The sequence below is a fragment of the Scyliorhinus torazame genome, chromosome 10 (assembly GCF_047496885.1).
Source record: "Scyliorhinus torazame isolate Kashiwa2021f chromosome 10, sScyTor2.1, whole genome shotgun sequence".
Taxonomy (NCBI): Eukaryota; Metazoa; Chordata; class Chondrichthyes; order Carcharhiniformes; family Scyliorhinidae; genus Scyliorhinus; species Scyliorhinus torazame.
Window position 1 is genome coordinate 79,103,084 of NC_092716.1, and position 14,663 is coordinate 79,117,746.

General features: G+C 47.2%; 1 protein-coding gene across 2 annotated transcripts in view; it reads left to right on the forward strand.

Moving 5' to 3' along the window:
* Window positions 1-14,663, forward strand: part of slc12a4 (solute carrier family 12 member 4) — a 231,030-nt gene that overhangs the window by 106,182 nt on the left and 110,185 nt on the right. For both annotated transcript variants that reach the window (XM_072518277.1, XM_072518278.1), the window contains exon 3: window positions 1,465-1,596. In XM_072518277.1, the coding sequence (XP_072374378.1) occupies window positions 1,465-1,596 (132 nt within the window). The remainder of the gene's footprint in view (window positions 1-1,464; window positions 1,597-14,663) is intronic.

The window sequence follows — 14,663 nt, forward strand, 5'->3', positions numbered from 1 at the left end:
ATCCCATTGAGTCCAGACTCTGTGGAATAATCCAGCTCATCAACTTTCTCTGCTCTATCCCTGTAGCCCTGCCAGGTTTATTTCTCTCCAGTGTCTATCCAAATTCCTTTTGAGATAATTGATAATGTCCACTTCCACCATCCATCTTCATAGTGAGTTCTCGGTCATGACCACTTAATGCGTAAAAACTATTTTCCCTCTGAATTATTTGGCCAAGATCTTCATCTGAACTCCTAGTCCTTGTAGTATCAGCTAATGGCAACAGCTTTTCTTTGTCTTTCTTATCTGAATCTGTCATAGTCTCATACACCTTGATCAAGTCTACCCCAACCTCTGTTCCACAGAGACCAACCCTAGCTATTTCAACACATCCTTGTAACTGAATTCCCTCATTCCTGGAACCATTATGGTATGTTCCCTCTTCACCCTCTCAAGGGCCTTCACATCCTCCCTAAAATATGGTGACCAGAACTGAGTGCAGAACCCAAGTCTATGCAACATGCCAAATAGCCTGTGCTGTAACAATTGTGATTCTGTATATTAGTTGTGGTCTAACCAGAGCTTTATAAAGGTTCAGTAAAACTTCCCTGCCTTTGCCTTCAATACCTCCACATGTGAAACTCATGATCCCATATGCTTTGCTAATCATACTCTCGATATCATGCCATCTTCAAAGATCTATGCACGTGCACCCTGAGATCACTGCCCATTCTTTAGAATATGGATATGTTTTTTACTCTAATTCTCAGAGACTTAAGAAAAGCTTTGGGTGAGCCCATAGTGTCCTGGGAAGCTGTACTTTTTCGTAACATCCAAGCATTATTCAGTAGTAATATGAAATGACGATTGCAATAAGTGCATGCTGCCAAAGTTAGCAGATTTGAGCCTCTATCCATAACTAGCAAACTTTTCCTTGATGTCCAATAGCAAGGGAACAGCTGATCATTTCTTTGGTTATTATTCTAATAGCACCCTCTAAATCTTTTCCAATGAACCACAGTTGGTGTTCTGACTACTCTCTTTATGATTGTAGTCATTGAAATGTTGGCCAGCAAACAATTCAGAGAGCGGGAGAATCATTTCCCATAAAGAAGCACTTTTTTTGAATAGAAATGGAGGTAGTTGAATCTGATTACGTAATGTGTGAAATTTTGATTTCATTTCTGGTGTTTGATTTTGAGTGTAATCTCGAAAGATTTAAGCTCATTTCACACCAGTGTAGTTTATCTACTGTCAAGGAATCACCAGAAAATATGGGGCAAAAATTTAATGAATATTAACTGCACTAACCTAAAAATCGGGCCTAGAAAAATGACAATGCATTACTTGTACTAATGCCAAAAATTATCCCCCACCACTGCCCCCTCCACAGTTCTTTAGGTTGTTTAGAAATGTATTTGAGAGGGTGCAATTTACCCTGGATTTTATTGTGGTTTAAACACCCATGGTCTAAATCTTCTGCAGGAGGAACTGGACATTCGACCAAAGGTATCATCGCTCCTTAGCAGATTGGCTAATTACACAAATATCACTCAGGGAGCAAAGGAACATGAGGAAGCGGAAAGTGCAGAAATTTCCAAGAAAAGACCACCAAAGGTAAGGAATGATGCCCCCATTAATGTTATTTTGTTGACTTGAAACATTTTTACGGAAGTAATATAAATATGAATATTGTAGCCAATCTTTGATTTTGAGACTTCTGCCATAGTATGCTATGAAGTAGCTGAATGGTTAACATGTTTCATAGTGTTACTTGAGCAGAACACAAATGTAATTTTTTTAATGTTCAGCATTACAGATATTGCTAACAATATTTGTATTGCACACTATTATAAATAAGGAATGTTAATTGTGCTGCTCTCTGCTTATGTGCAGATATATTAATTTATTTTGGATCTCTCAGTTTCAGAATTTGGCATACCTTTTCCAGTGGAACATGTGCCCATCATAAAGTTTAGAGTTATTTATGTATTTTATTCTGTCGAGTCCATCAACAACACATGGTGCAGTAAGCCTTTGTAACCTGCCACAGGATATCATCAAGAACAATAACATCTTACTAGGGAAACTGAATCTCAAAATGGTTTCTAAATTCTGGTGCTTCGGCTCTGCAGGCTTTCTATGTTTTAAAAAAAAAAAAATCAACCCTCCTTCCCTCAATACTATAAAAATGTTTGATGCCATGGATGATCAATTATCCTTTTCATTCACTGGGCACGATCCAATGGCTATGCTGCATCAGGAAAGCAGCTCACCGCAGCGCACCGTGACCAATAATAGCCAGGAGACCCCACTCTCAGGATCTATCCGACTCGCCGCGCCTTTAAAAGTGGTGTCCCGACCTCATTAAACTGGGAAGTTCCGGCGAGCAGAGCTGCCTGCAGTACAAAACGGGACTATGTGCGACATTGGCCACGTGTTCCCTATTCAGGCCCCATATACAACGCAAGTCGTGTTGAATAGCCATGTGTTTCTCTGCATTGCGAGTGTCTAGAAACACTTGGCTAAATGTGCTCGCTTGAGGACTTAGTTCCGTTTTTGGAGAACCGCACCCACTGTTGCTACTGGTGAAATGACAGAAAATCTATAATGTGCCACTGTAATCTGAAATTGAAGTGAAAACGTCTATCCATATATAGATGGGCATGTTCATTGTTGATGGTAAGAAATCAGGCGGACATAACAAAGGTGAAGAGGTCATGATGTGATTCCTGCCCAATTCTCTGTCAGAACTCACCAAAACTCCTTAGATAGCATCTTCCAAACCCACGACCACTACCATCTAGAAGGACAAGGACAGCAGATACATGAGAACACCACCACCTGGAAGTCCCCTCCAAGCAACACACCAACCTGACTTGGAAAAATATTGCAGTTCTTCACAGTCATGTGTCAAAATCCTGGAACTCTTTCCCTAATAACGCTGTGGGTATATTTACAGCACATGGACTGCAGTGGTTCAAGGAGGCAATTCGGGATAGACTGCGAAGCCTGCATTCCTTGAAAGAAAGAAATCCTACCGAGAAATTAATGGATGGAGAGAGAAGATCCTGCCTCTAGCTGGGGATAAATGTTGTCCAGTTTTAAAAGTTTTTGACAAACAATTTACTACATGTGGTGAATGGCTTTATTGTAGTGAAGCACAATAATAATATTACCGGCTCTTGTGTGGAGCTACAGGACTTTTACTGTGTAAGTTTTGATTGTGACCTTTTTTCTATCACTAAAAATGAGACTCCATATTTCCCAAGTGGGCAAAACTTTGACAGAATGGAAGCGGATTTTGGAAATTCCTGGCATCGAGAGTGCATTATCAATTAATATGGGTGCGCTCTGAACTTTTGGTTTTGTAAGACAGCTAAAATCATCCATAATCTACGGCACCCTGGGCTAGTGCGTGATCAGTCCCAACTCTACTTGACCTGGAGTCACAACACAAGGGAATTAACCAATAATTCTTATAAAAATACCTCAACTCTTTGGCCCTTGGCTGCCTAATGAAGACATATATATATATATATATATATATATAAAAATATATAAAACACAAACACCACACACACAAACGCAGAGGGGAAGAAAGGTGTAAAAGGAAAAAAAATGAGTCTTTGTTTCAGATGGTGGTTTCCAGTACCTTACTCCTTTTGAAACCCAGCCGTGTCCCGAAGTCTCCGCCACCAGAGATTCGCCGGGGGCGGGAATCGCGCGAGCAGCGGGTACATCCCCGGCGATTCCCCGGCCCGCGATGGGCCGAAGTCCCACCGCTGACAACCCTCTCCCGCCGGCGTGGATTAAACCACCTACCTTACCGGCGGGAGCAGGCGGTGCGGGCGGACTCCGGGGTCCTGGGGGGGGGAGCGCGGGGCGATCTGGCCCCGGGGGGTGCCCCCACGGTGGCCTGGCCCACGATCGGGGCCCACCGATCCACGGACGGGCCTGTGCCATGGGGGCACTCTTTTTCTTCCGCCTTCGCCATGGTCTTCACCATGGCGGAGGCGGAAGAGACCCCCTCCCCTGCGCATGCGCGGGGATGACGTCAGCAGCTGCTGACGCTCCCGCGCATGCGTGGACTTGTGCAGGCCGGCGAAGTCCTTTCGGCCCTGTCTGGCGTGGCGCCACAGGCCTTCCACGCCAGCCGGTGGAGCGGAAACCACTCTAGCGCGGGCATAGCCCCTCAAGGTGAGGGCTTGGCCCCTAAAGGTGCGGAGTCTCCGCACCTTTGGGGTGGCCCGAAGCCGGAGTGGTTCCCGCCACTCCATCACGCTGGGACCCCCGCCCCGCTGGGTAGGGGAGAATCCCGCCCCTGGTGTTCAATTTGTGGTTTTATTCTAGGTTCATTCAGGTCTCTGCAGTTTCAGAAATACAGCATTCACAGCCATTTGGAGAGAGAGAGAGAGAGAGAAGGTTCTTGCCTTTGTCTGCAGGCTGTAATAGTTTTCCTGCCGATTTGTTCATTCAGGTTCTCTGCAGTCCCACGAATGCAGCATTCACAGCCTTTCTGGAGAGAACACGGAGGGGAGAGAGCAGGATCTTGTTCCTGTGCTGCCAGAAGTCCACCTGAAACTGCTTGGGACTCTGAAAATCATTCCACTGGAATAGGATCCAATCACCACCTGGTCGACCGGGCAGAGTACGGCCTTTTGGATCAATTCATTGGCCACCAGCACATCAATCAAACCAAGTCCCATCTCATCTCTCTCTCTGGTGCCAACAAGTCTGAAGCTTATCCTGTTCAAACTAGCAGAGATTAGCAAAGTATTCTCTTCTGTAACTTCTAAATACCGCTGCTTGACTTAAAGATACATAAACATTAATTATCAATGGATCAAAAATAATAACCGCAAAATACAAGAAAGGAGAAATAAGAGAATAAACCGGAAGGATCCTTATACTACACCTGTGAAATGTACTTTGTTTAATCACCGGGTCACTTTGGCTAGAAACCTTCAAGCTGGTTAGGCTTTGCTCAGTACTTGGAGGGGGGAAATTAAATTGGGCTTGAGGAATAATTCCATCCTTAACTGTCATAAATGAAATAATTGGTTCACGGCGCTAAGGACCCGTGTTCGATCCCGGCCCTGGGTCATTGTCCGTGTGGCGTTTGCATATTCTCCCCGTGTCTACGTGGGTCTCACTCCCACAACCCAAAAGATGTGCAGGATAGGCGGATTGGACATGTTAAATTGCCCCTTAATTGGAAAAAAAATAATTGGGTACTCTAAATTTTTTTTTTTTTTAAATCTGGGCAGCACGGTGGTGCAGTTGCTGCCTCACGACGCTGAGGACCTGGGTTCGATCCTAGCCCCGGTCATTGTCCGTGTGGAGTTTGCACATTCTCCCTGTCTCTGCATTGCTCTCACCCTCACAACCCAAAGATGTGCAGGATAAGTGGATCGGCCATGCTAAATTGCCCTTTAATTGGAAAAAAATAATTGGGTACTCAACTTTATATAAAAATGCAATAATTGACCCCCACCAATTATCTCACTAACAACAGGTTTATTATAAATAAGAACCATATACAGAGCACTGTAATTAATCTCTTCATTCTCAGCACTAGGATTACAACTGGCTGCAAAAACCCATGCTCTGCATTGAGATCCCCATTGGTCAACCTGGTCACATGACCCTTCCAATCAAAGGGGCTACTATGCTTACCTTTCATCTGAAAACCCAGACTGGGTAAAGCAACACAAGTAATCAAGTGATAAAAACAAATTACTGCGGATGCTTTGACAAAGAGTCATCGGACTCGAAACGTTAGCTCTTTTCTCTCCCTACAGATGCTGCCAGACTTGCTGAGATTTTCCAGCATTTTCTCTTTCGTTACAAGTAATCAAATCATGGTTCTTGGACCACTCGTTCAAATAAAGGGGCGAGCTACTATATTCCTTCCCATTTAAGTCCCTTGTTACATAGCACAGTGATAACGCATATAACTCTCAAAACATTAACAATAATTAACAATTTTTGACACCATTTATCAGAAACTCCCGTCTGTCAGGGGGCTATCTCTTTCTCTCCGATGTAGCTCAACTGGTTGAGGGTCTACTGCAGAGGTAGCTTCATTGACTTGCTTTATTGGAACTCTCTCTTGGTAGCAATACATCACTTTCCACTATTTCTCAGTCTCGTTGGGCTCAGCACTACAGCCTGCCATTGGCTGATCAGTGGCTTCACTCCTTGGACAAATAACAAGACTATTTGCTGGCACGATGGGATCATGAGGTATCACTGGCCCTTGGTAGGGCTCCTGTCTCCGCAGATGTTTCATCAAAAATTTGTCCTACACTTTCACTTAATAGGACAGTGGGCCTATCTTGTCCACCACAACTCGCGGTATCCAACTTGGTCCACTTCCAAAATTCTTTACAAAACCTGGACCGTCTATCTCAAATGCTTTTTTCACCTTTGCCGAATTATGGTTCTTTCTCTGGCAACTCTGCCTTGTCTCTACTCCCAGCCAAATTTGGAACTACCAGGCTCAACCTGGTTCTCATGCGTTGACCCATCAGCAGCCCAGCTAGAGCTATGCCAGTAGTGTTATACATAGAATTTACAGAGCAGAAGGAGGCCATTCAGCCCATCGAGACTGCACCGGCTCTTGGAAAGAGCACCCTACCGAAGGTCAACACCTCCACCCGATCCCCATAACCCAGTAATCCCACCCAACACTAAGGGCAATTTTGGACGCTAAGGGCAATTTAGCATGGCCAATCCACCTAACCTGCACATCTTTGGACTGTGGGAGGAAACCGGATCACCCGGAGGAAACCCACGCACACACTGGGAGGATGTGCAGACTCCGCACAGACAGTGACCCAAGCCGGAATCGAACCTGGGACCCTGGAGCTGTGAAGCAATTGTGCTATCCACAATGCCACCGTGCTGCCCATTATGTGGGGTGGTTCTATAGGCTACAGGAACTGCGCTAACCTGTTTCCTAATGACGCAGGTGATTGCTGCTTGAGACCAGTCTTGAACATCTGAACTACGTGTTCAGCCAATCCATTTGACGAGGGATGATATGATGCGGTTCGAATATATTTTATTCCATTAAATGTCATGAGCTTCTGGAATTCCGCACTTATGAACATCGTTCCCTTGTCTGAGACAAATACCTGTAGCTTGTCGTGGGTGGAAAAATATTGGTGCAGTTTCTTCTCGACTGTGGCGTCTGATGGTGTAAACTTTATTTCTAAAACCTCCATCCATTCTGAACATAACTCCCATAAATATGTCAACATCTATATGAACCTACATCCATGGTCAACCTGGCCATTCCCGGGGTGCCAAGGAGCTGCAGCTGGCAACGTCTGGTAGAATTGGCATTGGTCATATTGTTTCACAGCCCTTTATATATCCGTTTCGATGTGAGGTCACCAAACGTAGCTACTCACTAGCATTTTCATCTTGGGCACATGCCCGAATGGGTACACTGCAATTCTTCAGGCAGTGGTTCTCTTCCTAGTATGCGGACAACCACTCTTGTTTCCCCAAAGAATGGTACCATCCTTGCAGCTAAGCTAATCTCTCCTCCGCTGATGAGGCTACATTTCCTCCGAAGCTTTCTCATTCTGCCATCCATGCAGTATTCTATGTTTAACCTTCGATAACAAGGAGTCTCTATTAGTCCTGTACTTAATTTGCTGCATTGTCACAGGTACTGAGTGCAGAAAGTTTGAAACCATCTCTTGTGCTACTAGAGAAAGTGCTGTGCTTTCTGGTAATTGCAGACAACTTAAGGGGTCTACATTGTTTGTGTGAGACCCTGGCCAATGTTCAAAGGTATATCCAAAGACCGATAAGAACAGCGCCCAATGTTGTATCCTAGCAGAAGCAATTGGTGGAATCACTTTGTCTTCTTTGAAGAGCCCTAAAAGTGGCTTGTGGTCTGTGATGATTGTACCATGCTTCCCATAGGTGTATTGATGAAACTTCTTGGTGCATGTATAATAGCCAGGTCTTTTTTGATTTGGGAGCATCCTCTTTCCACGTCTGTTAGGGTTCTTGATACAGACCCATCCTCCATTGTACACAACCGTTACCCCATATGGTGAAGCATCGCATGTAAGTACTATCTACTCGAGGGACGAAATGTACTAATAAGCATGAAGACTGGAGTGCTTGCTTCATTTGGGTAAAAGCCTCTTCCTGTGGTGCTTTCCAATGCCATCTCTGATGCTTCTTTAACAACACTTACAATGGTGCTAACAATGCTGAAGATTTGGGAGGAATCGCCTATAATAGCTGACCAACACCAGGAAAGATCTGAGTTCTGAAGTGTTCCTAGGGGCCGGTGCCCCTTTAATTTCTCTTGCTTTGTTTGTCATTGAGTGTTGTGACCCTAAGCATCCACCGATAACCATTAAAAACCACCTTGATGCTTGGAACGTGCACTTCTCTCTTTTTAAATGCACTGCCGTCTCTTAGAATCTCTTCAAAACGTTGTCCAAATTGGCCAGATGTTCCTCCTCAGTGGATCCTGTTATTCAAACATCGTCCAAATAAACAACAACCTTTGGCAAACTCTGAAGCATACTCTCCATGGTTCGTGGCAAGCCAGCAAAACTCCAAAATGGCAGACGTGTGTATTGGTATAACCCCTTGTATGTATTTAGGATGGACAGCACGGTGGCACAGTGGGTTAGCCCTGCTGCCTCATGGCGCTGAGGTCCCAGGTTCGATCCCGGCTCTGGGTCACTGTCCGTGTGGAGTTTGCACATTCTCCCTGTGTTTGCGTGGGTTTCACCCCCACAACCCAAAGATGTGCAGGCTAGGTGGATTGGCCACACTAAATTGCCCCTTAATTGGAAAAAATGAATTGGGTACTCTAAATCTATTTGAAAAAAAAGTATTTTGGGTGACATATCCTTTTGACACATCGTCCAGTTCTAACTGTTTGTAAGTGTGGCTCATATCCAACCTGGTATATGTCAAACCCGTAGCCAACTTAGCATATGGATTCTCTATTTTGGGATGGGTACCGATCTAATAATAATAATAATTTTTATTATTGTCGCAAGTAGGCTTACATTACACTGCAATGAAGTTACTGATAAAATCCCCTAGTCGTCACACTCCGGCGCCTGTTCGGGTACACTGAATTCAGATTGTCTAATTCACCTAACAGCATGTGTTTCAGGACTTATGGGAGGAAGCATCTAGTTTTGCAGCCTGATTTACCGTCAACTTGTAATCTCCACAGATGCAGATGGTCTTGTCTGGTTTGACTACCAGTACAATAGGTGCTGCCCACTTGGTGAATTGTATGGGCCTGATGATGCCCAAGTCTTCCAGTTGTTTTAGCCTGTCTCTACCTGCTATACTAATATGTAGGGCACAGGTCTTGCTCTAAAAAATCTCTGGTTGGCTTCTGAGTCTGCATGGATTTTTGGCTGCAATCCTTTGATCTTTCCTAATTCCTCCTGGAACGCATCTTGGTTTTCTTTTTATGACTTTGTGCAGGCCCACCTCTTTCAGTTTAAAGTTCCAGCCAGTTCAACTCATTCTACTGGAGCCAGTCATGCCCCATTCAAATCAGTCCTTGGCTGGACACCAGCTGGACACTATCATTTGTAGCTGTTCAGACTGCTGTCTATAACTCACTAGAGTCATGGTCACCTCTACTATTTTCATGGAATCTCTGGTATATGTAACCAGTCTAGCTGCAGTATTCTTAAACTTCTGGGCTTGAACCCCTTCTTGAAGATGCCAGTAGGACTGTTCGTTCACGACAGTAGCTGCTGCCCCCATGTCCACCTCCATCTTCAGTGGCTGGCTGTTCACTAACAACACCATTGTGATGGGGCTACCTTGCCCATTTTCACATTATTAAGCGACAAAACGCTCCATTCACCCATCCTCCATACTATGCACAGGGGCTGGATTATTTACTCTGCTGGTACTGGGCAGGCCTTGCTTGGTTTTACATATGTGCCTCAAGTATCCTTTTCTTCCATACACCAAGCATTCTGCTTCTCTAAAGCTACATATTTCTGGGAGTGACTTCACCTGTACCAATAGCACTCTATTATTCCTTGGCTGTTGTTTAAATCTTCTATACTTTGTGGCTCTTCCAGCTTCTGAATTGTTCTCTTAACTTAAAAACCAGCACCACTCCTGGCTCCATTGCTGCTCACAGCTTTCCGCCCTAACTGGTGGACCTCATCGCCCTGTGCACTTTGCAGCTCCTGGGCACCATTCTCGGTGCTCTCTATTGCTAATCCCATTTCAGACGTCTTTTTAAAAGTTAACTCTGATTCAGCGAACAATGTTCTCTGTATTTCTGCATTGTTTACACCAGATACCAATCGGTCTCTTAACCTATCATTCAACGCTGAACCAAAATCGCAATGCTCTGCAATTTGTCTTAGCCTTGCTTCAAAACCCACTATGGTCTTCCTTGGACTTCTCCCCATGGAGTTAAATTTGTACCTTTGTAATATTACTGAGGACTTGGGGTGGTAATGCCCGTTTACTAGCACAATGAGCTCTGCAAATGTCTTTGTGTCGGGAGCATCGGGGATGTTAAATTTCAGATCAAGTTATGTATCTGGGTCCCACATGCAGTCAGCAATATAACTCTCTCCCCATCCTCCCTCTATTTCATTATCCTAGAAAATATATCCTAAATGCTCCATATACTATACCCAGTCTTCTGTAGCAGTGCCAAAAGCTTCTGATTATCCGAAGAGAGGCATAACTACTTTTTACTGACTTGCAGGTTGGACTCGATTGGACTTGTTCTGCAACTCTTGCAACTGAACTTGCCTTCAAAGTTCTTTCTTCGGTGCAGTCTGAGACACTGTTGTTTTTCCTTGTCGACAATGTAGTAAATGTAATAATTGGCAACCACCAGTTGGCTAACAACAGTTTTATTATAAATAAGGACTATATACCAAGCACAATAATCAATGTCTTCATTCTCAGCACCAGGATCAGTTCTCTCTTCCCCCCCCCCCCCCCGTCACGGCAAGCGCAACCTGAACAAAAAGCAAACTACTACCCAAGGGACCGCTTCAGGTGGGAGACCAGGCCCCAGCACGAGGGAACGAGAGTAGCGGAGAAGGGAGAGCAAGCGAGAGGAGTGCAGGGTAGGATGGGGGAGAGTGGACAGAAAACCGCAGAGATCGGGCGAGGGAGAAGCGAGAGAGGGGGGCCACTGCACTAGCAGGGCAGCTAGCGCCGGAGGCATGCAACGAAGCAGGGCCGCAGCACGCCCCCAATGGGGGGACAGCAGCAGGCAGGGAGGGGGGGACCATTCAACAGAGGCGGGAGGGCAAACGGAGATAGCAACAGGGGAGGATACAGGAAAGGGGGGGAAAGGAAGGTACCGGGGGGGGAGAGGGGGGGAACGACACAGGGATGGAGGGACAAACAAGGCTGGAAAGAGAATAACAATAGGGGTAAATGTGCCACAACCAAGGGCTCGGAACAAGGAATTGCTGCAAGCAACCACCCAGCATGGTCTCTGGGCGAAGGGAGACTCCAGAGTGCTGGGGGCTACCCGTGTGGCGGACGCACAGTGGGCGGCCATGTCAGGTGCCCCCTGGACAAAGGGAAACCCCGGAGCGCAGGGACCCAACCGCATGGAGAGAGCAGTGACAGTGGCCATTCTGGACTACCCCCTAACAAAGGGAAACCCCGGAGTGCAGGGGCGCATCCACCAGGTAAGTATGGTTAATCCCACAGGAGCGGGGGGACAGAAGCCCCCCACCAGGATAGTCACCTGGAATGTAAGAGGACTCAACGGCCCAGTGAAAAGATCCAGAGTCCTCACCCACCTAAGAAATATGAAAGCTGACATAGTCTTCCTCCAAGAGACACACCTGAGAGAGCAGGACTGACTGCGGGTAAGAAAGGGCTGGGTGGGGCAGACCGGTATACCATTCCTTCTGTGGTACCAGGGCCAGGGGTTGGCAATAGTGATCTGCAAGAAGACGATGTTTAGGGCAACGAAGACGGTTACGGACCCAGGGGGACGGTACGTCATGGTCAACACGGCCCTGGATGGGGCACCGGTAGTACTAGTTAACGTGTACGCGTCCAACTGGGATGACACAAGCTTCTTCAAAAAGACCATGGCAGAGATCATGGACAGAATTAACTCCATGTCGGGACCAGAGGGGTTCCCAGTGGACTTCTACAAAAAATTTTCGACAGCACTGGCCCCGCACTTGCGGGAGATGTTCACAGACTCGCTAACGAGGGGCACACTGCCGCCCACGCTAGCACAGGCCTCAATCTCGCTGAAATCTAAGAAAGGTGAAGACCCAACGGAATGTGGGTCATACAGACCCATCTTACTGCTGAATGCAGATGCCAAAATCCAAGCCAAAAGGTTAGAAGTCGGCGTATAGAGGTGGTTGCAGAGGACCAGATGGGCTTTGTCAAAGGTAGGCAGCTAACCTCGAACATCAGGCGCCTGCTGAATGTGATAATGACCCCATCCTGGGAGAGAACACCAGAGGTGATCGTCTCCCTAGACGCAGAAAAGGCCTTCGACAGGGTCAAATGGAAGTACCTCATAGAGGTACTGGAGCCGTCTGGGCTTGGAACACGGTTCACCTCCTGGGTAAATCTCCGAGACAACGCTGCCATGGCAAGCTTACGGACCAACAACACCAACTCCCGATGCTTCCAGCTGCACAGGGACACCAGAGAAGGATGCCCACTGTCCCGCTGCTGTTCGCTCTAGCGATCGAGCCATTAGCAATTGCTCTCAGAGCAGCAAAATGCTGGAGGGGGATCCGAAGGGGCGGCAGAGAGCACAGAGTCTCACTATATGCAGATGACCTGCTCCTCTACATTTCGGACCCACAAAGCAGCATGGACGGGAGCATCGCGCTCCTCAAAGAGTTTGGCGCCTTCTCGAGTTACAAACTCAACATGAGCAAAAGCGAGATCTTCCCGGTACACCCACAAGGAGTGGGGGCAGCACTAATGGGACTGCCATTTAAACAAGCCCGACACAAATTCCGCTACCTGGGGATCCAAATAGCCCATGACAGGAAAGAGATCCACAAATGGAACCTCACCAATCTGACAGAGGAAGTAAAAAAGGACCTGCAAAGATGGAACACACTCCCACTCTCCCTCGCGGGGAGAGTCCAGACAATCAAAATGAACGTGCTGCCCAGGCACCTCTTCCTACTTCGATCTATCCCGATCTTCATCCCCAAGACCTTTTTCAAAGCACTGGACAAACTAATCGTGGCGTTCTTTGGTGGTGGTGGTGGGGGGGGGGGAAGGGAAGGAAGAGAAGAATGCTAGGGGGGGGGGGAAGGGAAGGAAGAGAAGAATGCTAGGATCCCAAAGAAGATCCTACATAGAACAAAATCTAGGGGGCGGCTAGCCATCCCAAACCTACAATTCTATCACTGGGCGGCGACAGCCGAGCGAATAAGGGGATGGATCAAGGAGCCAGAAGCCGAGTGAGTGCGCGTGGAGGAGGCCTCCTACAAGGGGACCTCCCTCCGAGCCCTCGCCACGGCAGCACTCCCATCCCCACCCAAAAAACACTCCAGCAGCCCAGTGGTGATAGCCACCCTCCAGTCCTGAAACCCGCAATTTGGCCTGACCAAAATGTCGGACAAAGCTCCCATCTGCAACAATCATAGGTTTACACCAGCGCTGACTGACGCCACCTTTTAAAAAGTGGGGACAGGACAGAGGGACGATGACAGTCAGGGATCTATTTACGGACGGCAGGATCGCAACACTGGACGAACTGACAGAGAAATTTCAGCTAGCCGGGGGAACGAGCTAAGGTACCTGCAACTCAAAAACTTCCTACCAAAGGAGACAAGGACGTACCCACAACCGCTACGACAGACATTACTGGAAGAGTTGCTGGAAGCAAGGATCCTAGATAAAGGGAACTGTAACTACATGTATGAGCGACTGGTAGAAAGGGCCGACACCGTACTGGACGCAACAAGAAATGGGAGGAAGACCTGACGATTGAAATAGGGTGGGGACTCTGGAGCGAAGCACTGCGTCGGGTCAACTCCACCTCCAGATGCGCAAGGCTCAGCCTGACGCAACTAAAAGTGGTACATAGAGCCCACTTAACAAGAACTCGTATGAGTAGGTTCTTCCCGGAGTTGGAGGATAGATGTGAACGGTGCCAAGGAGGCCCGGCCAACAATGCCCACATGTTCTGGTCTTGCCCCAGACTTGCGGGGTACTGGACAGCCTTCTTTGAGGCAATGTCCAAAGTGGTAGGAATGAGGGTGGAGCCATGCCCGAAAGTGGCGGTCTTCGAGGTATCAGACCAGCCAGATCTATTCCTGGGGAGGAGGGCGGACTCACTGATCGGCCGCCATAGAATCCTGTTCGGCTGGCGGTCAGCAGCACCACCCAAAACTGCAGACTGGCAGTCCGACCGAGAAAATCAAATTCTCCATCCGAGGGTCAGACGACAGCTTCCACAGAACGTGGGAGCCATCCACCCAATTGTTCCGGGACCTGTTTGTGGCCAACGAACAAGCAGAAGAATAGCCAGGTAGCTTAGAATCAGGGGAATGTAGCCAAGGCGGGAGAGGGAGGGATAGAGTGGGGGGAATGCGAGACGACAACGACAGCGAAAACAGTCCGGGAGAAGCAAGCGAGAACACCAACACCAGATCCATTCGCGTAGTGCCCTCTGTAATTGTTCT